Source organism: Artibeus jamaicensis, unplaced genomic scaffold, assembly GCF_021234435.1.
Source record: "Artibeus jamaicensis isolate MK-2021 breed Jamaican fruit bat unplaced genomic scaffold, CSHL_Jam_final contig_484, whole genome shotgun sequence".
Classification (NCBI taxonomy): Eukaryota; Metazoa; Chordata; class Mammalia; order Chiroptera; family Phyllostomidae; genus Artibeus; species Artibeus jamaicensis.
Genome location: NW_026521859.1, coordinates 477,662 through 504,756, shown reverse-complemented (window position 1 = coordinate 504,756; position 27,095 = coordinate 477,662). Strand labels below are relative to the sequence as shown.

The 27,095-nt window shown below is 35.2% G+C and overlaps 1 protein-coding gene across 1 annotated transcript in view; it reads right to left on the bottom strand.

Annotated features, from left to right (window-relative positions):
- BMP5 (bone morphogenetic protein 5) overlaps window positions 1–27,095 on the bottom strand; it is a 120,582-nt gene that overhangs the window by 41,941 nt on the left and 51,546 nt on the right. The window contains exon 2 of the mRNA XM_037152083.2: window positions 13,435–13,627. Within this exon, the coding sequence (XP_037007978.1) occupies window positions 13,435–13,627 (193 nt within the window). The remainder of the gene's footprint in view (window positions 1–13,434; window positions 13,628–27,095) is intronic.

Here is a 27,095-nt window from a genome sequence, read left to right as displayed (position 1 = left end):
TGAAAATTTGTGTAGGTTCAATTACTTTCATAAGCTTTATAGTTTCCTATTCTAGAGCAAAGCTACTTTATTTTTACTTCTTTAAAATTTTACTTTTGAGAATAAGTATTCTTTAATTTCATCTCTCTTATATAAGAAGCCCTTCTGAATTATCTATAGACAAGAAAATGTGTTTTGGGAAAATGAAGTAATAGTTACAATGGTAATAATTCCATAATTTTCACTCATTTAGCTACTTAAAAAATCCCCACCCCTTTTGTAGATTTTTATAAAAGAATAAAATTACTATGCTAAGGAATAGCACTCATCTCACTAGAAATAGTAGAATATAGTAAATAATTCCTACAGACAATATAAAATAAACTTGTTAAAATTGTTCTGTCTTACCATTTTAACCTGAAATTTTAAAAGAAATGTTTACGAAGACACTGAAATAGAGAACAGGGGAACAGTGACCAGAGAGGAGAGGGGAGGAAATTTCAGGGGAAAGAAGGGGAGGGATTTGGAGAAACAAGTATAAAGGACACATGGGGGGTGGAAATGGGAGGTGGGGAGAACTGGGGAGGTGGGCTGGGATAGGAGTAAAAGACAGAAAACTGTACTTGAAAAATAAATAAATAAATAAATGGAAAAATAAAAGAAATGTTTATATTTTTTGTATTAAAGAGAATTTTTTATGAATTTTCTTTTATTAAAAATTTAAACTATTAATGCATTTATAAGGAATATAGTAGAGAGAAAGCATATGCAGAAAAGTTTATTTCTTTATAGCAGAATTAAATCCATAATACAATTTCTTTATATTTTATACAATTATAATAATGAAGCTAAAATTAAAATATGCATTCTAGCCAATAAAAAAGTCCATTTACATGGATGTACAGGGTCCAGCACAAATAATGCTCCATTTTTATTACAAAAATTTTTATTACAAAATTGTAAGCATGTAATTCTATAAAATAACAACATCACACTCAAGCACACCATATGACATTTTAGGTGAAATATTCAAATTAAAACTATAAATTATTTCACCCATGCTGTTACCCTACCAACCACACTCAAGCAGGCATTACTTCTGCTGGACCCTGTATTTCATTACTTTCCTAAGGCTGCCTTAACAAAGTTCCACAGATTGGTTGGTTTAAACAAAAGAAATTTATTATCTCCAGTCTGAAGGCTAGAAGTCCAAATTTAAGGAATCAGCGTGGTTGGTTCTCTGTGAGCGCTGTGTGAGAATGTGTTCCAGGCTTCTCTCCTTGCTTAGAGTTGGCCATCTTCTCCCTATGTCTTCATATCATCTTCCTTCTATGTGTATGTCTCTGTAACCAAATATTCCCTTTTATGAGGCAAATAATTTTGTGCTCCAAACCTTAACACCACCACCACATGCAAAAGCAGTAGTGTTCCATAAATTGTTTAACTGGGTCTTACAACTGTAGAAAATCAAATCACTGTAATAAATCCCTTATTCCTTTTCATTCACAATGGCTTTATTTTTCTGAACTAACAGTAACTGACATGCTCCCTGGTATGAGTTGTATTGTGTTTTTCAAAAAGACACGTGGAAGTCCTAATTTCTGTGATTGTGATTTTATCTGGAAATAGGGTCTTTGCAGTTGTAATTAAGGTATGACGAAGTCCTTAGGGTGGGATCTAATCTGTCATAGCTGCGATCCTTAGAAGAAGAAGCAGAAGAGACACAGCGACAGAAACACGCAGTGGAAGCCAGCATATCAAAACTAAGCAGAGATGGAAACTATGTTGACACAAGCCAAGGAACTTCTGTGACTACGAGAAGATGAAAGAGTCAAAAAAGTATTCTTGCCTATGGGATTGGAGGGAGCATGCGCCTACAAACACCTTAAATTTTCACGTAGAACCTCCAAACTGTGAGTGTGGCTAAAATACGAAGAAGCAAAGTACTGTGCAGTTTGGGTGGTAGTAGAAAACAAAACCAGGTAGAGAGATTTTAATTAATGCAAGAAACATGAGGATATTTACAGGACATACTTAAATTCATATTTATAAAATAGAACATCTACCATTATTTGAACACAAGAAGAAATGTTCATAGACAACCCTGAAGATTCCAAAATAAGTATATGTGCACGCTTTATTACCTTTCTATGACAGTATCATTGGGGTTCACATGTAAAACATCTTCATAAATTAAATTTCCTAGCAAGGAAACTCGGTAAACTAACAGGCACTGGATGTGCCCTCGGATAGAACACCATTCATCTCTTGCTGAAATCAGTTTTATCAAGGGCTCTGTATCACAGACTTGTAGTAAACACATTATCTTGCTTGTTTCTAGATATAATTAGCAGATATTTCTTACTGGTATCTTATTGCTTGAATAAAAGTTACAGGACTCAGATCCTTGAGGAGCCTCATTACAAGTTTACCTTAATGAAGCAAAGAATCATGGTTACAGTTGAAGTTGGTATCCATTTAACTTTAACAATGACTTTCTATACTTAGTCTTCACTAGTTATTACATTACAGCATTATGACAGAACACATTTACAAGAGAATACAAATTAATAAGTGGTATTCTCTGGAGTTTATAATGTCAAAAGTTTCTCTCATGAGCAGCTTCAGCTTAAAACTGTTAGAATCAGCAACTACAACTAAAAATGTCTCTAGACATTGCTAAATGTCTCCTGGGGGCCAGCTCCCCTCAGTTGAGAACCACTGAAATAGAGCACAACCTCAGCGTGCTGAAGAAACGTAAGCTGTCCTGGTGTGCTGTCCTGATACTCAGAAAAAATGTCATCAACCATCTGAGCGTCCTGCTCTGCGACACTGCTCTCTGGAGCCCACGAAATCCTCCTAAGGAGAAAGTGTCAGTGCACAATCTGAATTATGTCCACACAAGAATCACAAATCTTAGAGAAGCAGGAGTGGGGAGATGATGTAAATATGAAGCTGACTGTGAACCGGAATGATGACAGCCTAGCTAAATATATCCAAGTAGTAAAGGTGGCTAGTGACAACCAGCAAACTAGCTTAAAATGGTTTTACAATGGAGTACAGGAATTTACATTCATAATGGAGCATTAGGAAAAGGTTGAATTATACATAGCAGATTTCCGTTGGGGAATATATAACTACGTATATTTGTGAAAAAATTAATTCAAGTAAAGCATTTAGCACATTGCCAGACACATGGAAAGTCCCCGTTCAATGGGCAGGTATTTGCTGTTACTCATTTTATTTGCATTATTTAATTCCTTTATCAATTTAAACAGTTTAACACTGAGGAATGTTTCTTCTAGAATCCAACTTCCCCTTCCCCCCTTTCTCAGCAGTTCTTACTCTGAGACCCAACAAGGGTGAAGCCCACTCAGTGGCTTTGCCTGAGGCCCCTTACCCTCCCACATGAAGAATTAATTTTCCCTTCATGTGTGTTTCCACAACACTTAGTGCATACTTACATCATAATTCTTAGCACATTGTATTATAGTTATTAAAGTCTGTGTGCAGCAGGCCCACCGCAGCCCCCAGCCCTCAGGCTAGGAGCTTTTGAGATCTTACTTACCAGGCCTATGCCCCATGCACTTGCCACATGGTAGGCACTCAGCGGAAGCATGCCGAACTCAGCTGAATTATCTGGAAAATTCAATCATGTGGAAATCTCATTTCCCAATAGCGCCAGATATATGAGGTGTGACTGAAGAGCAGTGCCTTCTATATAAAATTTGGGGCTGTCAAGCTTTATGAAAAGATTAAATGAGCGAAATGATGCAAAGTGTGTGAACTTTTGACCAAGAAAAATAAAGATTTGGATGAATATCAGAACACTCCTTTAAATGACACACATTTAAATATGAGTAAGGATACATGGGGGCAGTGGTAGGTGGTAAAATAAAATATATGCTTTTAAGAGTTTTAAGCCTCACTAAGATAAATAAGTAGGTAAAGAGATGGCGTCATTGTTGTTTCTTAGTTGATTGTATCCACAGACTAGATGGTTAATAGATCCATGCCTTGAATGTAAAACATACCTAAATAAACATCAGTTTAAATTATTGCGAGGATTCAAAATTTACATACATACACACACACAGATATACACTGTCAAATGCACTGCATTAAAGTGTACAGTCCACACTGATTTTTCAATTGCTTTTGAGTTTAGTTCAAAATAATAAGTAGACAAAATTCACAAGTTTGAAGATCTGTGTTTTAAGAGGTGACCCTGGCTTTGAAAATGGCCAGAAGTACTGGTTTCTTCTCCTTACTTCCATTTTTACTTCTTGATTTAGGAAATAAATGAAACGGCAGGTAAGCAGTAACAATCAGATTTTAAAATTACTATTTCACATTAAATGTTCATCTGATTGTGTGAGATATGTAAATGAAGTGTTTTTCACCCATTTCTCCTCACTCTAAGAGAACTGAAGTCAAGGTTCCCACTTGGCAGAAAACTTTTCCATGGAATAAAGAAAAACCAGTATTTATTTATCTTCATTTTCTGTGGGGAAGAAAAATGTCCTCCATAGCTTAAGAAAAACTATGAGCAATTTATTTTGAAATCCTGATTTTTGTTTTATTTTGTTTTTGACTTTTCACCTCTTGAACTGGGGAAGTGAGAATGTAAATTTATAAAGAAATGTGTGATATAAAGCTGTTTCATTATCTTTTCTGTCAACTAAAATTATGCATGTTTCTGATTATAATGATAATGTTTATTATAAAAACATGAAAAGTACGGGAAAGGGGGAAATTAAATTTAAAATTACCCACAAGCCGGCAACAAGCACTTGATTCTTCCTTCCATTCTGTTTTCCACATGAATTTATTTAAAATTAATAAAATAATATGTATAATTAAGTTTTCTGCTTTTAGTCAATTAACATTACAGTCTGAGAACTTTCCAAGGTCACTAAATGTCTTTTTAAAGATTTTAATTATTAATTTTTTAGAGAGGGAGAAAAAGAGGCAGAGAAACATCCATGTGTGAGAGAAACATTGACTGGTTGCCTCTTGCACCCCAACTGGGACCCAACCTGCAACCCAGGCACATGCCCTTACTGGGAATTAAACAAATGACTTTGTTCATAGGCCAATGCTCAACCTACTGAGCCACACTAGCCAGGGCAGTTACTAAATATATTTAAAACACAATTTCTACTTGTAATATAAAGCATAACATTTTCATTTTTCAGGAAATGGAGTGTAACTTTTTCTCTTCTGATTAAAACTGGGTTTCTCAATTTATGCAGTTGTAAACAGTAATATTGGGATAAACATTTATACATAAATTGTTTTACCTTTCTACATCTCTGATATTTCTGTAACAATTATTAATAAGCAGTTTCCAATCCCCATACCACATCAACTGTATTTTACAGAAGAGTTTGACTTTATCTAAAACGTGTTTTCAGGGAGAAGTTCACAGGGAGCTCCAATAGTATTGCTGTTAAGTTGGGTGGTGTTCATTTCATTATTAGGTATAAAGGCATAGCAATTCCTTCTATATGAATCAAACATCATATATTTTTATTAATCAAGCATCATTTTGCTTACTTCATCTTTAAAAAAGTAGGTGTTGGCAAGTGTTAGCTACTGTTAATTACAATAACCGCCTACTTATGTTTACCCTATGTATACAAACCTCTAAACCCTACTGATATAAACATTCCTATTAAACTATATGAACAATTATATATTAACTAATATATCTATTAAGTATGAGCTATAATCTTTGCATTGTGATAAACATTAGTCCTACCCAAAGATCAGAAATATCATTTATTGTTCTAAAATATTTATTTTTATTTTTATTCTTTTCAGATTTATAAACTGAGACTCCAAGATGTACAGCAATTTTCCCACACATGAATTCCAAAGCCTATGAGCTTACTGCTGTACATTATCATTTTCTACGGTGACATTGGAATCCTACATAGAACCTGAAGTATTCTAAGAGGTATTGGTGTTGTTTCTACATTTTTTATTTCTTAAATATCTTCCTTTGGAAGAGAAGGTGAAGTGCCAAAAGTGAACCCTACATCTATAAACATAATAGGCAGAAGATTACATTTTCTTACCTTGTGGATTCATGAATGAATGATTATTTCAAAGAAAAGGGAGGTATTTTGCCAGAGTTTCCCTCACCTGATCGATGCTGTATAAAATTGAAATGAAGGCTATGCATGTGTGAGTGTGTATGTTTCAAAGATTGAAAAAGATAATTGGAGCGAAGAAGCCCATACACCTTAGCAAGAACAAATGCCACAGGAGACAGTAGATACAGCATACCTCTGCATTATGAAAATAATAATGCAGCCACAATTCATGATAGCAAATGCATAAAAGTGAGAACTGGGTGGACTTCAATTAATACCAACTTGAATTTACAAAAGTAATTTTTCAAAATAATATTTTGTATATTGGATAGAATCTGTTCAATCTATGCCATCTAGAGTTTGAAATGACGAAGCAAGAGAACACCAACTGAAGATATAGGTGTACTTTACATTTTTAGAAATCACTTTTCAAAAACTCAGAAAAACATCAGTAAAATCTTAGATGTTAGAGTAGATTTAAGCATGTGAAAATACACGAAAAGTACATTTCTATGATACATGATCTGTGTATTGCTTTGCGTGCCCAATTGAAACCTATACGATCTTATTAACCAATGCCATGATAATACAATTAATTAAAAATTAAAAAGAAGTATGTAAAGACTTAGCCAAATTATACCCAACAACACTAAAGAACATGTAGATATAGTTGTAGATAAATAAATAAATAAATAAATAAATAAATAAATAAATAAATAAACAAAACTTTTATAACAAAAAAAGAGCAATATTTTTAAAGGAGTATAATTGAAGAAATACCAAAGTTTCAAGATATATATGCTTGTCTCGTATTTTAACAGAAATGTAATTTCCCAAAATAATGAAGTCTGATAAGCAAAGTATCAATAGCCATAAATATCCCAAAATTATTACTAGTCAAAATCTGCATGAATTCATTCAGAAATAAATCTATAAATCACTATGAGTAGACTCTACTAGTCCTATTCCCATCATTGTTACCATGTCTTAAATTACACAGTTCACATACTTAGAACAGCTCAAAGGGGTTGCTAGTTCAATGGATAATATTCAAAAAGTATTCTAAAGAAGATGGAAAAATGACCTAAATAAAAGTTAAGACCTTTAATAGTGATCAGTGTAAAAGTCTGTATATAGATTTTTAAAAATCAGTAAATATATTCCAGAGAATAGAGATGTGACATAACAACTCTTCTTGAAAAAAAATCTTTGTATGTGAAATAACCATGTGCAAATTCAACATTCAACATGCGTAAAAAATGTATTGTGAATGACGACAAACAAAGATAATTCAAGCATTTTAGAATGTTAGTGGAAGTTGTATTCCAGTCATGGGTCATAATGATTTCAGAACTTTAAAGCATACAAAATAAATTTGTAGTGCTGGGGATAAAATAAATAATAAAATTATTTAAGACAAAGTCCCTTTTTTAAAAAAAAGACTTTTATTTATTTATCTTTAGAGGGGAAGGGAAGGAGAGAGGAAGAGAAATATCAATGTATGGTTGCCTCTGGTGAGTCCCCTGCTTGGAACTGGCCTGCAATCCAGGCATGTGCCCTGACTGGGAATCGAACTGTGCATGTGTGGTTTGCAGGCTCGCGCTCAATCCACTGAGCTACACCAGCCAGGGTGACAAAGTCCCTATTTAAATAGCTGATAGTCCAAGTGGAAAAACAGACACAGAAATATGTATTTGAAATATTATTTTCAACTCTTGTGACTTTATTTTGAAAAATGCTATCATTATTTAGTATTAAAAATAATGTAATACGCCAGGCCCTGTCTCTGAGAAAGAAAAATTAATATCCCCATTTTATAAATGGAACTATTGAATTAAGATTTTAAAAAACCCTCACCCACATACAAATAGCTAGTAACTGTTAAAACTAACAAAGGGCCCTGGCTGGTGTAGCTCAGTGGATTGAGCACGGGCCTGTGAAGCAAAGGGTTGCCGGTTCGATTCCCAGTCAGGGCACATGCCAGGGCACAGGCCAGGTCCCCAGTAGGGGACATGTGAGAGGCAACCGCACATTGATGTTTCTCTCCCACTCTTTCTCCTTCCCTTCCCCTCTCTCTATAAATAAATAAATAAAATATGTTTAAAAAAAAAACTAACAAAGGAACACAGAAATTTCTGCCTTGGAATTACTGCTCTTAAAATAACAGTGTACAAAGTCTGTCCAGAAGGTATCCAGCCATGTAATGTGAAAAATAGAGACATTTATTGAAGACACAAGAAACATTGAACATAGAACAATGGTGTCTCAATGTCCTTCAAAGTAGGCACCTTAGGACCTCACACAGTTCTTCCAACTGCCATCAGCTGCCCTGTTGCATTTTTCTGAATCTCACTGATGTTCTGAAATCTCTTCCTTTTCAAAGGTGATTTTAGTTTTAGGAAAAGCCTGCAGTCACAGGACACCAGTATGGGTATAGCAGGGCTGAGTCACCTGGATGATCTGATATTTTACCAAACAAACCTGTACCAGATGTGATACATGAGTGTGTGTGTGGTTGTGATGAAACTGCCAATCACAAATTGCCCATAGATACAACTTTCTGAATCATCATAATAGTTTCCTCAGAACATTCAAGTTAATGCAAAATGTGATGCAGATTCATTGCTCTACTCACTCAGTCATTTTGAATGTGATAACCACACAGTACACATGCTCACTGCTCACTCAACATCTACCACCCCCATTGACTAGTACAGTGAAGTCATCATTGTTCACACATGTGCATTCCAGTCCACTCTCCTTGGATGCCAGATTACATGATATTGTGCAACCATTCTTGTTATATTAACAATGGCTGCACTTTTTTAGGATAGATCTCTTATACAGATCAGTTTATTAAATTCTGCCGTGCTGAACCAGAGGTTTATAGGATATTAAATATTACACATCCAAAGAAAAAGATTCCTTATCAAATAATTTTGAACAAGACTAGGTAGGTCTTTTTATTACAAAGCCTTTCCAAGACTTTAATATTCAGATATCCTCTTAGAGAATGGTCTAATTGGTAGACTTTTCAAATACAAATCACCTCAGACTTTTTATTTTTTCCTCAATGACTATTGTAAAGGGGGTAGTTGTCCATGGAACAGCCATTGGGACACTGGCACTCCAGAAGACCAAGAAAAATCTAAATGCCAGGAACTAGAAACATTCAACAAGGAAACAAAGGGGGCTTAGTGGGTTGTGATAGCTCTCTTTAAGTAGATGTCTTATCAAAAAAAGGACATTGTACTTCACCAAAGGGCACATCTATATCTCATGAATAGAAGCTACAGACATAGATTTCATCTCAAAATAACATTTTGATATATTTTTTTAAATGTAAGAACTGTCTAACAAAGGTGGCAAATCACCTGTAAAAGGCATTACCTGAGCGATTGCATCATTGCATGAAGGGTCTGAGAACACCAGTAAGCTCCCTGCTTTATTCTATTTGATGATTCATTTGCAGTGATTATCAACTGAGATTTTCATAGATTTAGTATTTCAGATTCTCTGTCCATTTTTGTACCATTTTGAATTAAATATTTTAGAAACAGAAGACATATTAACTGTCAAAGCTATTGCAAATATGATGTCTTACATCAAAAACATACATAATGTTCAATATAGATTTTCCAGGTCTTTGTGACTCAGTCTGTGATGGTTATAGATCTATAAAAACTTGTTCACTTCTTCTAGGTTACTGAATTTGGTGGCATATAGTCTTTCATAGTATTCTTGTATGATCATTTGTATTTCTATGGTATCTGTTGCAACTTTTCCACTTTCATTTCTGATTTTGTTCATATGAGTCTTTTCCCCTTTTTTCCTTAGTGAATCTAGCTAGAGGTTTGTTGATCTTATTAATCTCTTTATTAAGCTCTTGATTGTATTAATTTTTGTATTGTCTTTTTGTTCTCTATTTTATTTAATTCTGCTTTAATTTTATTATTTCCTTCCTTCTGCTGATGTTGGGCTGCATTTGTTCTTCCTTTTCTGGTTCTTTAAAGATGTAATGTGGACTTCCACCAAGATGGAGGCATAGGTGGAAACATTGTGACTTCTTGCACAACCAAGTTTAAAGACAACAAAGATTTAGTAACAAAAAACGCAGCCAAAATGCAGAAAATTGAACTATTTGGAAGTTTGACAACAATGAACTGTTCAGCCAGATGGGTAGGAGGGCCAGAGGCAGTGGCGGAGCAGAGTCAGTCAGGAAAGATCTTAGGACAGAACCAGGCAAGCAGGCAGCTGAGGACGAATCCCAGGTGTGGCGTAGCAATGGGCAGACCCACTGAGGGCACAAGGCGGCAGGCTGACCGAGGTCACACATTTGCGTACAGATAAACCAGGCAAAGGAGTGAGCAGTGACATGGACCATGCAGGCTCCAGCAGCAGGAAGCAGCAGAGGGGACTGCTATTGCCCCTCTTCGACCCCACCCCCACATACAGCATCACAACCCAGCAACCTGGGTGGCCCCACCCTGGTGAACACCTAAGGCTCCACCCCTCATATGTAACAGGCACGAACAGACCAAAACATGGCTCAAGAACTCAAAGCCCCAGAGCCCATAACTCTAAGTGATGAAGAAATAGCTAAACTTTCAGATGCACAGTTCAAAACACTGGTGATCAGGATGCTCAGAGAACTGGTTGATTTTAGTCACAAATTAGAGGAACATATGAAGACTAAACTAATTGAAATGAAGGGAAATGCACAGGAAACCAATAGTGATGAAAAGGAAACCAGGACTCAAATCAAGGGAGTGGACCTGAAGGAAGAAAAAAATGACCAAACAGAAAAATATGAAGAAACAAGAATTCAAAAACATGAGGAGAGGCTTAGGAACCTCCAGGACATCTTTAAATGCTCCAACATCCAAATTATAGGGATACCAGAAGGGAAGAGGAACAGTGATGAGTGGAAACCTTATTTGAACAAATAATAAAAGAGAACTTCCCCATTCTGGCAATGGAAATAGACTTCCAGGAAATCCAGGAAGCTCAGAGAGTCCCTAAGAAGTTGGACCCAAGAAGGAACACACAAGGCACATCAGAATTACATTAGCCAAGATTAAAATAAAGGAGAGAATCCTAGAAGCAGCAAGAGATAAGGGGACAGTCACCTACAAAGGAGTTCCCATCAGGCTGTCAGCTGATTTCTCAAAAGAGACCTTACAGGCAAGAAGGGGCTGGAAAGAAGTATTCCAACTCATGAAATCCAAAGACCTACATCCAGGATTGCTCTATCCAGCAAAGCTTTCATTTAGAATGAAAGGGCAGGTAAAGTGCTTCTCAGATAAGATCAAATTCAAGGAGTTCATCATCACCAAGCCATTATTATATGAAATGTTAAAGGGACTTATCTAAGAAAAAGAAGATAAAAATATGAACAATACAAACAGTAAAAAGACAGCAAACTCAGTTATTAACAACCATACCTAAAACAAAAGCAAACTAAGAGGACAGCTAGATCAGAAGCAGAACCATAGAAATGAAGATCACATGGACGGTTAGCAACAGGGGAGTGGGAGGAGGAGAAGAGGGGAGAAGGTACAGAACATAAGTAGTATAGACAGTAGGTAGAAAATAGATAGGGGGTAGGGCAAGAATAGTAGGGAAAATATAGAATCTAAAGAACTTGAGACACGTGGTCATAAACTAAGGGGGGGAATTGTGGAGGAGGGGTTGTGCAGGGTGGAGGGGAATAAGGGGAGGGAAATAGAACAACTGTAATGGTATAATTAATACAATATATTAAAAACAAGAAAAGAAAAAAAAGATGTAATGTTAGGTTTTTTATTTGGGATTTTTATTGTTTCTTGAAATAGTCCTGTAGTAATAAAACTTCCTTCTTATTACTGCTTTTGCCACATCCCAATTTTTTTTTTAATTTTTAAATATGCTACTGTATTGAAAGAGAAAGAAAAAATGTGAGAAAGAAACTTTGATAGGTGGTATTGGCTACCTTTCATATGCAACACAACCAGAGAACGAACCGGCAACCTAGGTTTGTGCACTGACCAAGAATCAAACCCCCAACCTTTTGGTATATAGTACCGCATTTCAACCAACTGAGCCACACAGTATAGGGTTGCATCCAAAAAGTTTTGATATGTCATATTGTCATTCTCATTTGTGTCTACATATCTTTTTATCTCTTTTTTGTTTCTTCTTTGACCCAAAGCAATGAAAAAAATAAGAAATAATGAAACAAACAAAAACTCATAGACACAGACAACAATATGGTAGTTCCTAGAAGAACAGGAGACTGGGAGAAAGTTAGTAAAGGGTGAACAGGGTCACATATATGGTGACAGAAGGAGATTTGACTTTGGGTGGTGAACACACAATGCAATGTACAAATAATGTATTTTAGAATTGTACACTTGAAACCTATATAATTTATTAACTAATAAAATTTATAGGTCTTATAAATTTAATTTAAAAACAACCTAGGTGCCCAGCAGTAAATGAATAGATTAAAAAACTATGGCACATTTACACAATGAAATTCTATGCAGCAGAAAGAATGAAGGAGCTCCTACCCTTTGCAACAGCATGGATGGAACTGGAAAGCGTTATGCTGAGTGAAATAACCAGGTGTTGAAAGACAAATACCATATGATCTCACCTTTAATAGGAACCTAATCAACAAAACAAACAAACAAGCAAAATATAACCAAAGACACTGAAATTGAGAACAGGCTGACAGTGACCAGAGGGGAGAGAGGAGGGAATTTCAGGGGCAAAAAGGAAGGGTTTACAGGAACAAGTATAAAGGACACATGGACAATAACAAGGGGGGGATGTGTGGAAATGGGAGGGTGGAGACCTGAGGGGTAGGCTGGGATGGGGGTAAAAGGCAGAAAACTATACTTGAACAACAATTAAAATTAAAAAAATGAAATTTAAATTAATTATTAAAAAGGAATAAATACTGTATTTCTTCTAAAAAAATACACCTAAGAACACACACAATTTACATTCAATGCCAGTGAAAACCAAGTTTCTCTTCCCCAACTTACAAAATACCAGGTAATTTGAATCATCTTAATTATGAAGTTTATGTGCACAGAATAAAATGGAAGTTTTCTCATTTTCAAAATGACACGAGGCCTAGAAAACCCATATGTGGAAATATGCAACCATGTAGCACAGAAATATTGGTGTCAGAATTAAGGAAAAGCTGTGGAACACAGAAGACACTTCCCAGACCAACTACTTTTAATGTGTCTGTACCTGGCTTTCAATGCCATTGCACCCAAAGATTTTATAGACCACATGGGTTACTAATACGTTTTCCTATAGTTAACATTTGCTAAAATAAGTTAGATAATAAAGTCCATACCTATTTGTATATTCCTTGATGATCTGATATATGCTAATCTTTATTGTTTCATTTTCAAATCGACTGTTGCTCCGGTCCTTGTATATCCGGAATTCAGCTGCTGTAACTGCTTCTCCATGAGGAATTTGAGTAAGATCAAACCGGAATTCTTTGTAATGCCTTCGCTGATGAGAAAAATCCTTGTCTCTTTCAACTGAAAAATAAAAGAAAAAAAGAGAGAGAAAGTGAGTCCTTTATAAAATATGGAAATTAATGGTAAATTCTCCAGCTTTGTAATTAAAACAAACAAGCAGGGTATTATAAAACTGGGAAAACACTAAAACCACAGACTTATATGTGTTTCCAGATGAAGGAAACTTTACAAACCAACAGCCATTACTTCAAAAGCAACATAACCTTTGTGGTTTTATACAAATTCCTGGATCCTAAATGGAAAGGCTATCCAAAAACATTTCTTAAAAGTGAAGGTTGTAAAGTGATTACTAGTATGTATCAAATACCAGAACACAGAGGGTTCATACAAAAATTAAGACTATGTTACAGAAAATTCCAGAATTTCAGGTGAAGGTGGTGGTGAGATTTAGCACAGCCAAGGGAGAAAATAGGAAGAAAGACTGAGAAATTACAGGCGCACAAGGACAGTGTTTATGACATTTTTGAGGTCAAATACATAAAACAAATTCATTTCAGAATAAAGATTATTGCTAAAATGTCTTCCCCAGAGGAGTTTGTCTTCTCATTTCAGCATGTAAAATTTTTTAAAATGCATTTTCATTAGTTTAGTCTCCTAACGACCTTGCTCTGCTCTCAGAATTGAAGGGGGATATATTTTCCCCTTCAGCAACTTCCCTATCAAATAAAGTCAAAAAATATCTCCTCTTGGGAATATTTTTAAATATATTTTATTGATTATGCCATTACAGTTGTCCCATTCCCCCCACCCTTTATTCCCCTCTGCCCTGTGCACTCTCTCCCACTCTCATTCCCCCTCCTTTAGTTTATGTCCATGGGATATGTGTATATATATATATATATATATATATATATATATAAAGTTCTTTGGCTTCTACATTTCCTATACTATTTTTAACCTCCCCCAGTCTATCTTCTACCTACCATCTATGCCATTTATTCCCTGTACCTTTCCCCCCGAATCTCTCCCCACCCACTCACCCACCGATAACCCTCCATGTGATCTCCATTTCTGTGATTCTGTTCCTGTTCTAGTTGTTTGCTTAGTCTGCTTTTGTTTTTGTTTTAGGTTCTGTTGTTAGTAGCTGTGAATATGTTGTCATTTTGCTGTTCATATTTTAATCTTTTTCTTAGATAAATCCCTTTAATATTTCTTATGATAAGGACTTGGTGATGATGAACACCTTGAACTTGACCTTATCTGAGGAGCACTTTATCTGCCCTTCCATTTTAAATGATAGGTTTGCCAGTTAATCTTGGATATAGGTCCTTGCCTTTCATGATTTTGAATATTTCTTTCTAGCCCCTTCTTGCCTGCAAAGTTTCGTTTGAGAAATCAGCTGACAGTCTTATGGGTAATCTTTTGTAGGTAACTGTCTCCTTTTCTCTTGCTGCTTTTAAGATTCTCTCCTTATCTTTAATCTTGACTTATATAATTATGATGTGCCTTAGTATGTTCCTCCTTAGGACTCTCTGAGCTTCCTGGACTTCCTGGAAGTCTATTTCCTTCACCAGATAGGGGAAGTTCTTCTTCATTATTTGTTCAAATAAATTTCAGATTCTTGCTCTTCCTCTTTCTTCTGGTACTCCTATGATTTAGATGTTGTAATGTTTAAAGATGTCCTGGGAGTTCTTGAGCCTCTCCTCATTTTTTTGAATTCTTGTATCTTCATTCTGCTCTGGTTGAATGTTTCTTTCTTCCTTCTGGTCCACACCATTGACTTGAGTCCCAGTTTACTTCCTATCACTGTTGGTTACCTGTACATTTTCCTTTATTTTCTTCACTTAGCATAGCCTTCATTTCTTCATCTAATTTGTGACCATATTCAACCAATTCTGTAAGCATCCTGAGTACCAGTGCTTAGAACTGTGCATCTGATAGGTTGGCTATCTCTTCATTGCTTTGTTATATTTTTCTGGAGTTTTGATCTATTTTTTTATTTGGGCCATTTTTTCTGGGGGAGAGGTGCATCTCAGCAGCCTGTTACATAGGAAGGGGTGGAGCCTTAGGTGTTCACCAGGGAGGGGCAACCCACATCTCTGGGTTGTGATGCTGTATGTGGGGAGGGGTCTGAGAGGGAACAATGGAGCTTGCTCCACTCTCTGGTGGATTTCAGTCACTTATCTCACTAGCCATAAGCAAATTAGGCCCTTCTGGTGCTGATTCCCAGTGGGTGGGTTTGTGTACTTTCTAGGATCCTGTGGGTCTTTCTAAGAAACTCTCCTGTGAGGCTGGGAGTTTCTCCCACTGCAGCCTCACCCCCCACAGGTGTTTTCAATCAGAGGTTTGAGGCTTTATTTCCCCACACTGGAGTTCTGGGTTGTACAGTCTGTCTCACTCCCCAGTTGGTTCTCCTGGTTTATCTGCAAGAGAATGTGGGACCACCCACTCTGCCAGCCATGACATTGCTACAAGTCCTCTCTGCCTGGCTGCCTGTCTCCACCCCTCCTACTGGTCTGGATGTGTATGTATATATATATATATTTTAACTCCTTTGTTGTTGGACTTCCACACAGTTCAATTTTCTGTCAGTTCTGGTTGTTTTTTCTTTTTTTCAAATCTGTTGTTGTCCTTCTTTTATTTGTGTGAGGAGGCACAGTGTGTCTACCTACACCTCCATCTTGGCTGGAAGCTCCTTTTGGGAATATTAATGGCTGTTGAAGAATTCAGCAGAGAAGATGCCCAGCATATGATTAATCTTGCTTTGTAAAATAGTTTATTATTTGATACAGTCTTTATCTACTGGGTACCAAAACTTTCTTACAAAAATACCTATTCAAAAGGTTCATTTTCAGTAATACAATATTATTTGATAGACTTCAGTTTCTCAGTATTAGTAAGTTTTTCAAAATTTCAGTTATGTAGTTAATATAGAATTTTTTAAAAATCCACTGCATAACACAGTATGCAAGGTGTCTCATAATTACAGCCTACAATATTTTTTAAATTTTTTTCAGTGACATGTTTCATTGCTAAAATTGGGTTCCAAGAAAATATATGCTGTATAAATTAATTTACCAAGTTCAAAAATTGGATTAAGATAGAAAAATATCTTTAAAAGATTAATTGAAGTTATGTCAAACCACTATGAATATATGAAACTTGGGATCCTAAACTAGATAAAAGGTTAAGATTAAGAAAGAGAGAAATGGGTCACAACCCTCCAGGAATGACAGTGGGAGCGGTGGCTGCTGGAGCTCTGGGTTCCAGTGACACGTGGGTTCCACAGCTGAGAGGAAGCTCATGACAAAGGCCCCCAGAATTCTTTGCCTTCATTATCCAAAATAATCTCTAGTTTACTTTCCCTAGAAGAGTAGGCAGTGGTTTAGGAGAGCAAGGATCTCATCCCCACCTTCACCACAGGTACCTAAGCCAGCAAAGGGAAAACTAGAAGCTACATCTTGAAGTACTTTTGTCCTATAGAGCTTGGCAAGGGTGTTGCAACTGGGCTGTGCGGCTCACTTTAACACGACCTCACACAATCCATGAAGTTTTGTTTTCTTAAAATATCATTTTCTTAGTCCTAAGAGAGGTCCATTCCCAGGAAGATTATTTATCAATTTTTCTTTAAATAAGAAAGATGCCCTTATTTTTAAAATCCTATTTTGGTCCATAATACAAACCTCTTTTCTGTGTAAGCTTTTGCTGGTAATAATGTAGACTGTCATGAACTTGGCCCCTTCATCTCCATTTGTCTGTTCTCCTGAGAGCCATTTCAGAGGGAAGAGCTAAGAATAGAAAATACCTAGAAACTGGGTATCTAGTAACTGAAAGTACATGTATGAATATAAAGCTTTTGTTTAGAGAGAACTAAATTTAATTCAATCTTAACTTGTTCTTTTCTGATCTTAATTTAAGTAGATGACATTATGAAATAGTCATGTTTTATATGAAACAACTTTAAATGCCTGGCACTAATTTAGATGCCAGGCACTGTTCTAAGTACTTTTGAAGAGTTACATATTACACTTTATAACAACCTATGAGACAGGTTCCATCATTATCCTCATTTTGAAGATAAAGAAACTGAGGAGGTATAAAGAATAAGTACCTTGCCAAAAAGTGTAAACCGAAGCATTCAATGCTACCAGGCTATGGTTTTTAAATGTCAAATATGCTACCTCTTGCTTATGCACTATGTATTACTTTGCCCTAATTTATGAAGTAGTTACACTTTAACAAAGATCTAAAACCTCACATTCACAAGTTCAAAATCCAAAAAACTCTGAAAATGAAAAGTCTGGCTTCAAGTTCATTTGGCAGAAAAGTTGGACATTAACTGATTTTAGGTCATTTAAAGTTTCTATTTATTCCACTTCAATATGAATATTTATTGCTTTGCTGCAGAAATGTTCATTTGTTTGACAAGGTGGCACTGCCCCAACTCTACTTCATGATATATGCACCGACCAGCCATTCAGAAATATATCTTCTCTATTTTGAAAGTAAATATTCAAAATTCTAAGTGGTAACATTTTTCATTAGCAATCTATTTTATATTTGAAATTTAGACCACAAAAACTATAATCCTGGAAATAAGGGTTGAGTCATGAGTTTGTTAGGATCCAATCTAAAGCATGCACCTGGAAAATGCAGATGAGTTTTGAATACATATTATGTAAAGTCATCTACTGTTCTGGAATCCCCTGTGAGATGTTAGTGTTGTAAAGTGGAAAGCTAGAATTTCAACTGTTATTATAAAATTTCAGCTTTATAATCCAGGCTATTTAACCTAACCCCCTAAGGGGGCAAATTTTCAAAGAGTTTAATAAAAATTTATATTAAGTATACCACACAGAATAAAGTTGCAGTACAGATTTGTCCAGTGATTAAAAATCCTATATCCTACTGCTTTGAATTATAATTTCACTAGTAAATTTCATGGGACATGTTGGAGTGCATAATGGAATAAAACCTGTATTTATATAGACTAGCACTCCTAATGATGCTCACAAATATTCACAAGGTAATCTCAGTTACCTCAAAGAGTAATGCTCGGGAGGATCAAATAGTCATATCCTGATTTAAGAATGAGAAATTGGGTGATGACAGCTAGGTGGTAACAGATGTCTGTCTTCTAAAGCTCTTTATAAATCTTTGTTCGATGTCCGTACCAACTACATAATGACATCCTGCTGTTCTGTTCTTTGAGACTGGTTCACTGTTAATATATTTAAGCAATGTTTTCCAACAATACAAAAAAATGTGGAAAATAAGATATAGAATAAGAATATTGACCATCAATATGTAATTAACAGGTAACATAATATATTGCATAATTCAAAGATGTCTTTTAATAAATATTGATTGAATGAAAACTACATAAATGGACCAAAATCAGGTTCCATCTTTTTACTCAGTATTATCTTTACTGCATTCCCCATTGACTAAAGATGTAATAATTTATTTAACTCTCATTTATTGCATTAAAACGTATTTTGTTTAATCCATACAATGTTACATGTGTCCATAGGTTTCTATAATGTGCCTAAGCAACCACAGCAATATTATTGGGAAAGATTTGATCCAAAAGTCAAGATTTCAAATCCCTAGACCTCAACATCACAGCATTTTGCTTGTTTGTTCTTCCTGGGTTTAGTTTTATTTGTTTGCTTTATCTAATTATCACTCAGGGACATTGGTCTTCTTTCAATACTTTGATTCTCTTCTAAGATGCTCCTACTCTATGGATGCCATACTTTCTGAATTCAGCTCATTCTTCTAGAACTCATTTCTTCCAATCAATCCTAGCAAATGTTGCATTATATTCCCTTATTTCATATTGATTCTATATCTTATGTGAGAAAATGAATAAACAGGTGTATTCATAAACAAGTGAATATTATCATATATTTATACTCCTATGTGAGGTCATCCTTTTACTACAACCGTATTTTAAAATAATTGTAACTCACCATCTGGATCCCTTCATGTTCCAATCTTTTTTCTAACATACTCACTACCAAAAACAACACTTCCACAACAGATGCAAAAGAATATACACACACATTTTATATCCCCTAAATGTAAACTTTCTATAGGAGATACCCATGCCCTATCTGTATGGTCATGATTTTGGTCAATATTAAGCATACTCTTTGTCATTCATGCATTTTACAGTGTGCTATTACCCACTGCCATTGTAAGTGACTTGGAAAGCTTAAAATACAAGGGATAAAGATGAAAACATTTATATGCATATTATTCTTGTTTTTTAATCACATCGTGTTAAATATTTGATTCATTCAATTCACTATTTAATTTACACATTATATCACCTAAATACCATGAGTATCCTAAAAATCTTTATTATTATTTCTAATAAAATTACCAGATTAAAATATGCAAGATTTCATAAAAGCCATGATTACATTCCTATCTGGTAGTAAAAAAGACTCTCTTAATTAAAAAGATAAAAAACAAATAAAATAAAAATAGCAGGAGGGTGAGCTCATTCAAGTCACAAACCAGACTTGTCAAGGAGACAGAATGACAAGTGTTAAAACATGGTAAGATCAGAAGGTTATCACTTTTCTCCAGTGGAGACCATTTGTTTGTCACAGACACCATTTTCCTCATATGAAGTGGAAAAGAGAATTTAGGAACAAGTATAACTAGATTTACAGCACCCATCTTGGATCAGCAAATTCACCTACAAAAACTGTTTGAAGAGCATGCAATGACCTGCCCAGACTGCTGTTCTCTGTCTGCTTGCATGCTTAACACAATCAAAAGGCTCTGTTTTGCCAAGCAGCCACACATACATTGCACTTACTGCCACATGCTCTTCTCCCATTGTTGTTTATGGTGCATGCTTATTTTGAAGGTTGTTAAGTATACTCCAATGAATATAACCATTAAAATAAAATAAGTTCATCAACATAAAGTTGCTTTTTTTTTGAGCTGATGGTTGCTAAGAGTGCTCTCTACACAAATTTAAAAGATTTGCTTTACTGCGTATACATACACCCAACCTCACTGAAAATAAACCATCAGAAATTCAGCAACATGTATACAGCTCACCACTCAAAACCCAGTTATAGTGATGGTGGGGAATATATTTTGCTTCTGCTTCGAGGAAGCAGGTTTTTGTGTATACCCAAATTTTCCATCTATGTGAACTACCTAAAACAACTAAAAGCTCACATCCACTGACATAACCAGAGAACAAATTTATTATATTTTGGTTTAAAGAGTGGCAACATCAAAGCATTCAAGAGATAAAATATGAATCAAAGGATTCACATTCCCTGATTAATGGGCTGATAGTGAAAAGACACAGGGTTCCCATTACATAAGCATCAAACTGCATTCTAAGTGCTCTAAATTGCCAAAGTTCTGCAAAGATTAAACTTCTTGTGGTTAAAGACATACACTGAAACCTTTTATTGTTGAGATATAACTTAACAGAAGTTAATGACTGATTACAGTCTCTCTTTTTTTCCAAACAAACACCTCTGTGAATGACTTTATCATTAATAGAAATTGGATAGAAATGTCATGACTATATATTTTCAAGTCCACAATATCTGAAGAGTAAAAGTAATTAATAGAGAACTGCAGTTTTATCTCTTTAGTGATTTATCTACATTTTTAAGGACACCCATTCATGGACAATCAATCTTAATCTCCCACACAAGGGCTGTAACTTGGAAGACACAAATAGAATCAGTAGCTGAAAGGCAAAGATAGCATTCTCCCAGGAGCCTAGCCAGCTGTTGAAAGAATACACATCACTGTTTGCTGCTGAGTGCAGAAAAATCATTAAGAGATTATTCATAGAATTATTACTTACCTCTGTTGCATTTTAAACTAAAAGAAAAAAAGCAAATATATTATATGTCTATCAAAGGGTGTCACTTCACAAATCATCCTCACCCACTACTCCACTGAGAAACATAAACTTGGTCCCATAAAGACCTATTCATTGGTCAGTAAATGCACATTATATGTTTCTTTGAATGGATAACCATTCCAGAGAGTGTAGTAAACTGTAGGTTCCAGAAACCCTAACAGCCTCTTAACACCACAACAAAGTGTGACCTAGAGAAGAGAAAATTGTCCCCCTACATGTTTGTTTCAAAGGACAGTTTCAATGTACTTTCAAATGTTAAAATAGTTAAAACACTCTTACTTATACTCATAAATGGTTCATGAATATAGTTTTATAAAGATGGAAAATCTCAAAAGAAAGGTGAGATGGTTAAATAATTTAAATACTGTAATAGGATAAACACATTAATTTCTAAAGAAACACTAAAATTTACTGCATATAACTTTGAAACTTAAAAATGTAATTAATGATATAATATTTTTATTATTTTGCTGTAAAAATACAGCCAATTTAACACACAAGGAATAAAGTCTTATATTTAAAAAAGCTTTGGAATAATTGGGATGAAAATGTCTCATAGTCTATTTCCTTAGATTGGATGGTCATAGCAGTCAGCCCCCAATGGTTTTTTAGAATACTGTAACAATAACAGCTATCCATATCAAATGTTAGTATGAAAATTGATATATTTATGCCAGTACCAGACTGTTTTGATTACCATGGCCTTATAATATAGTTTGATATCAGGTATGGTAATCCCACCTACTTTGTTCTTCTTTCTCAGAGTTGCTGCAGCTATTCGGGGTCATTTATGGTTTCATATAAATTTTTGAAGTGTTTGTTCTATATCTGTGAAATATGTAATTGGTATTTTAATAGGGATTTCATTGACCCTATAAATTGCTTTGGGTACAAGAACAGACACATAGATCAATGGAACAGAATAGAGAGCTCAGAAATAAACTCACGTATCTATGGTCGATTAATATTTGACAAAAGGGAAAGAAACATAAAATGGAATCAAATTAATCTCTTCAATGAATGGTGTTGGGAGATCAGGACAGCTACATGCAAAAAAAAATGAAACTCGACCACTAACTTATACTATATGCAAAAATAAAATCAAGATGGATAAAAGACTTAAATGTAAGTCGTGACACCATAAAAGTCCTAGAGGAGTAGACATAAAAGTCTCAGATATTCCATGCAGCAATATTTTCACCAATATGTCTCAGAGCAAGGGGCATAAAGGAACAAATAAACAAATGGGACTTAGTCAAAATAAAAAAGTTTCTGTACAGCTAAAGAAATCAGCAAAATGACAAGGGGACCAACTATATGGGAAAATGTATTTGCCAAAGATATCTAGGACAGGGATTTTATCTCTGAAATATATAAAGGACTCACAAGACTCCATACCAGGAAGAAAACAATCCAATTAACAAATGGGCAAAGGACATGAACAGACACTTCTCCAAGGAGGCCATACAGAGGGCCCAGAGAAATGTGAAAGAATGCTCAGCATCACTACCCTTCAGAGAGATGCAAACTGAAACCACAATGAGATACCACTTCACACAGGTCAGAATGGCCATCACAAATCAACAAACAAGTGCTAGGAGGGTTGTGGAGAAAAGAGAACCCTAGTATACTGTTGGTGGGAATGCAAACTGGTACAGCCTCTACTATGGAAAACAGTATGGAATTTCCTCAAGAAACTAAAAATGGATCTTCCTTCTGATCCAGCAATTCCACTGCTGGGTTTATACCCTAAGTATCCTGAAACACTAATTCAAAAGAATTTATGCACCCTAATGTCCATAGCAGTGCAATTTATAATAGTCAAGTGCTGGAAGCAGCCTAGGTGCCCATCAGTAAGTGAGTGGATCAATAAACTATGGTACATCGACACAATGGAATACTACACAGCAGAAAGAAAGAAGGAGCTCCTATACTTCACAACAACATGGATGGAATTGGAAAGCATTATGCTAAAGTGAAGTAAGCCAGGCAGTGAAAGACAAATACCATATGACCTCACTTATAAGAGGAACCTAATTAACAAAACAATCTGGCAAGCAAAATATAGCCAGAGACATTGGAATTGTCAACAAACTGACAGTACCCAGAGGGGAGGTGAGAGGGGGATAACATGGGAAAGAAGGAAAAGGGACATATGAACATGTATGAGAGACCCATGGACAGAGCCAAGGTGGGGGTGGAATTGAGGGAGGGAGACGGGCATGGGTAGGCTGGGGGAAAATGGTGGCAAAAAGGAGACAACTGTACTGAAACATCAGTAAAAAAAAGTTTAAGAAATAAAAACAAAAGAAAATTGATATATTTCATTAGTAAGGTAATAATCAATAACAAACTGTTGATTTCATAAAATTAATATATTTCAATTTTTGTTTCTTCTCCCTTATTTGATGTAATAGATAGAGCCTCCATTTCTTCTCCACAGTACAGATAAAAAAATTAACTTCCTTGATGTCACAAACTGAGTTAACTATTGAATACAAAGCCAGGAATAGTATCCCAGTTTTATGACTCCAAATTTAATGTTCAGTGCCCCAGAAGTTCAAGTATTAATGACTGTTACTTTGGTCTCAGGGCAAAAGTTTTTCTTTTATTCCAAGGCCAGTATCTCCGCTTGAGCCTTGCTCCCAATTTCCTGTGTTCATTCTTAGCAATTTTTCTTCTGTGTATTCATTCTCTCTTTCTACATTATGTCAATACCCAGAAAATAGAATACTAGAAATATACCTACATAGAACAACACAGTTGGGATTACTGACTTGTTTCAACATATGTGATGGGACAGATGCCATAAGGATCCTTGGTAGAATAGAAGCTGTCAGAAAGACTTCATTGGGATTGTGTAGAGTGATGTGGGCAGCAATTCAAAGCAGCATGGCTTTGCTCTGGAACTGGGTGCCCTCAGGAAGCAAAGGTAACAGTTGGTATTTTAATGAGTTTTTTCTAGGATTTTGGAAGAAGGGGAGTAGAATAAAGAAGTAAAGTTGGCAAAGGAGCAACAGTCACTCATGTCAACAAGGGTCATTTTCAAGATTTGAACAATGGTCTTGTTTTTAATCTGTGCTCAGATATGACTGTGAAATGGTTCTGTTTTTGGCTCCCTCCCTTATGGTCTTGTCCAGTATACTCCCCAACAGAACCGTGAGGGCTGAGCCAGCAACTCTGAGCCCTAGCTGACAGGTTCAGTCTATCTCCTGTCTGTCAGAAGGCTGCCTTTCTCTTCCCTACTCATCTTGATCATCCTGAAAATAGCTCCTCTACTTCCACATTTGTTTCATCTGAAAATATTTATTGGCTAACTGGTGCAAACCCTATAATTAAGGAGATACAAGAAGCAAAGAGATAGGAGCTCAGAATAAAAAAATAACAGACATGGAAAAGTACAGTTATGGTATAATTGTTGTGAGGCTCATGAGGAATATGTGTAACATAAAGCAGAATAAAATGGAACAAAACATTAAGCAGGAGGCTTCAAAGAAGATCATTTGAAGTTTGGTCTTAAAGAATTATGCTGAATACAGAAAAGAGTTCATACAAGTAAAGGAGAAGTGATAGCTTATGGCCAAAGTAATAAAAAAAACAAATATTTTATTGTCAATGCACATTATGGGGTCTATGGGGTCAGGATGAAATGTAAGGAATAATAAGAGTTGTCTGGGAATTGATCAATATTTTCCAGTATTCCCATTCTAGTATTGTTGCATACTATAATAATTAATGACAGGAACTTATTCTTTTTAACCATTATCACCTAACACAAGCAAGCACACTGTCAACACTCAAATAATTAGGAAAGAAAGTTGAAGGAATTAATGATCTCTCAATAATTATCTCCCTTACCTAACTTCATCATTTTGCTCATCCTTTCCAGTAACTAAAATGTTTTACTGATTTTCAGAGATCCAAATTCTACCTCTACTTAATATTTCCAGTTCTACTCCCACAAACACAGCCGTCACTATTTTTGTCTAAATTAATTTTCCTGCTTGGATCCTAATAGCATTTTTTCTGTGTCTCCCTTTGGTAATGGAGATGATATGTACCACAGTTAAAAGTCCCAGCTCTGAAGTGAGGAACACTTGAATTCAATCTTAGTTCTCTAACTTAATAATGAGTGTGATACTAGGAAACCTACTTTTCCCTATGTGTTTGTCCATCTTTAAAATGAAGGTAGATAAAAGCCCTACTTCACAGTGTGCCATAAAGGTTGCATGATATTTGAGACAGAGAATCTTTACATAGGGTCTGGAATACAGAAAGATCCCTAAAAGCGTAGCTATCATATTAATCATTTCCATCTGCATTATAATTATGATGCCACTTTGTATTTACTCCATGAGTGAGACACTTTGAAGAAATATCCATTTTTTGATAACCATTTTTTGGATATCAAAAATATCCATTTTTTGTTGTTTCTTTGTATTTCTGCACATACCTCAAACAGGTATATTTTTGTATAGTAAATGGTCAATAAAAGTTTAATTATATGAAATTCCTACCTTTCCTAAAACACGACCACTTTGATGATCAAAATGTCAACTTATTTATCTAAAATATAGGTTTATTAAGTGTGATTTATGTCATTGGTTTTTTGAAAAATAACTGTTATAGGGAAGTTAAAAACATCTTCAGCCTGGATTTCTGCAACTGTGGAGGGATAGAAAATAATTGCATTTACTTGATACCTTGTTTAGATATTTCATGTATACAAGGTAGAGCACAAATGAGCACATATTTTGATATTTATATATCACCCATCAGCTCAATCAAATTTGCTTATTCTGACACAATTATTCTTTAAATGAGTCTGAAGCACTAATTTTTATCCCTGAAGAAAGCAAAGCATCCTGAAGTATGTATATATAAATACACATACATATACATAAAATAGACATATGTAATAAACATTTTATATAGAAAATTATTAATAGAAATTTAAAACAAATATTTAACTTTTGTGTGTTGAGTATTAATATTAAATTTCAAAAATGTGTTTAGAATACAGATGATACATAATTCATTTTGTAAGATGTTACTTAACAATGAGAAACTATATTTAGTATATTAATAAAGTGTTTTAATCACACTGTGTACAAATATTTGAGAAATGTGCGTTTGCCTGTAACATATCAATGTGAAGGCACCACTGTCTGATATCACCTTTTGGTAAATATTTATTTCTAGTGTTTTCTTTAGTGGAAATATCTGTGGGTTTTACAGATTGTCTGGCAGCTAGAGGTCAACTAATCTCACCAGATTTCACTGAAGGACTTTGTGAACCCTTCTGCTCCATAAGTTAAAATAAAAATCCATTTTTAACCACCTGAAGGTGACAGAGGTCACAATAAATCAATACATGCAAAGAACCTTCCTTTATATCTCGCATACAATGAAATGATAGTTTATCTGCAGTGAATATTTTTGGTTATCTGACAAAAACAGGTCAAAGGTTTTGTGAGTGTTCTTCTAAAATTGCTCAGTGCCTTCTCTAATGACTGATAATTGGAAACAGAGACCAGGACTATCAAATGTGGTGGGTGACAGATAAGCACTAGATTAATGCTAGGACTTGGTCAGGAGACACTGAAAGGTCAG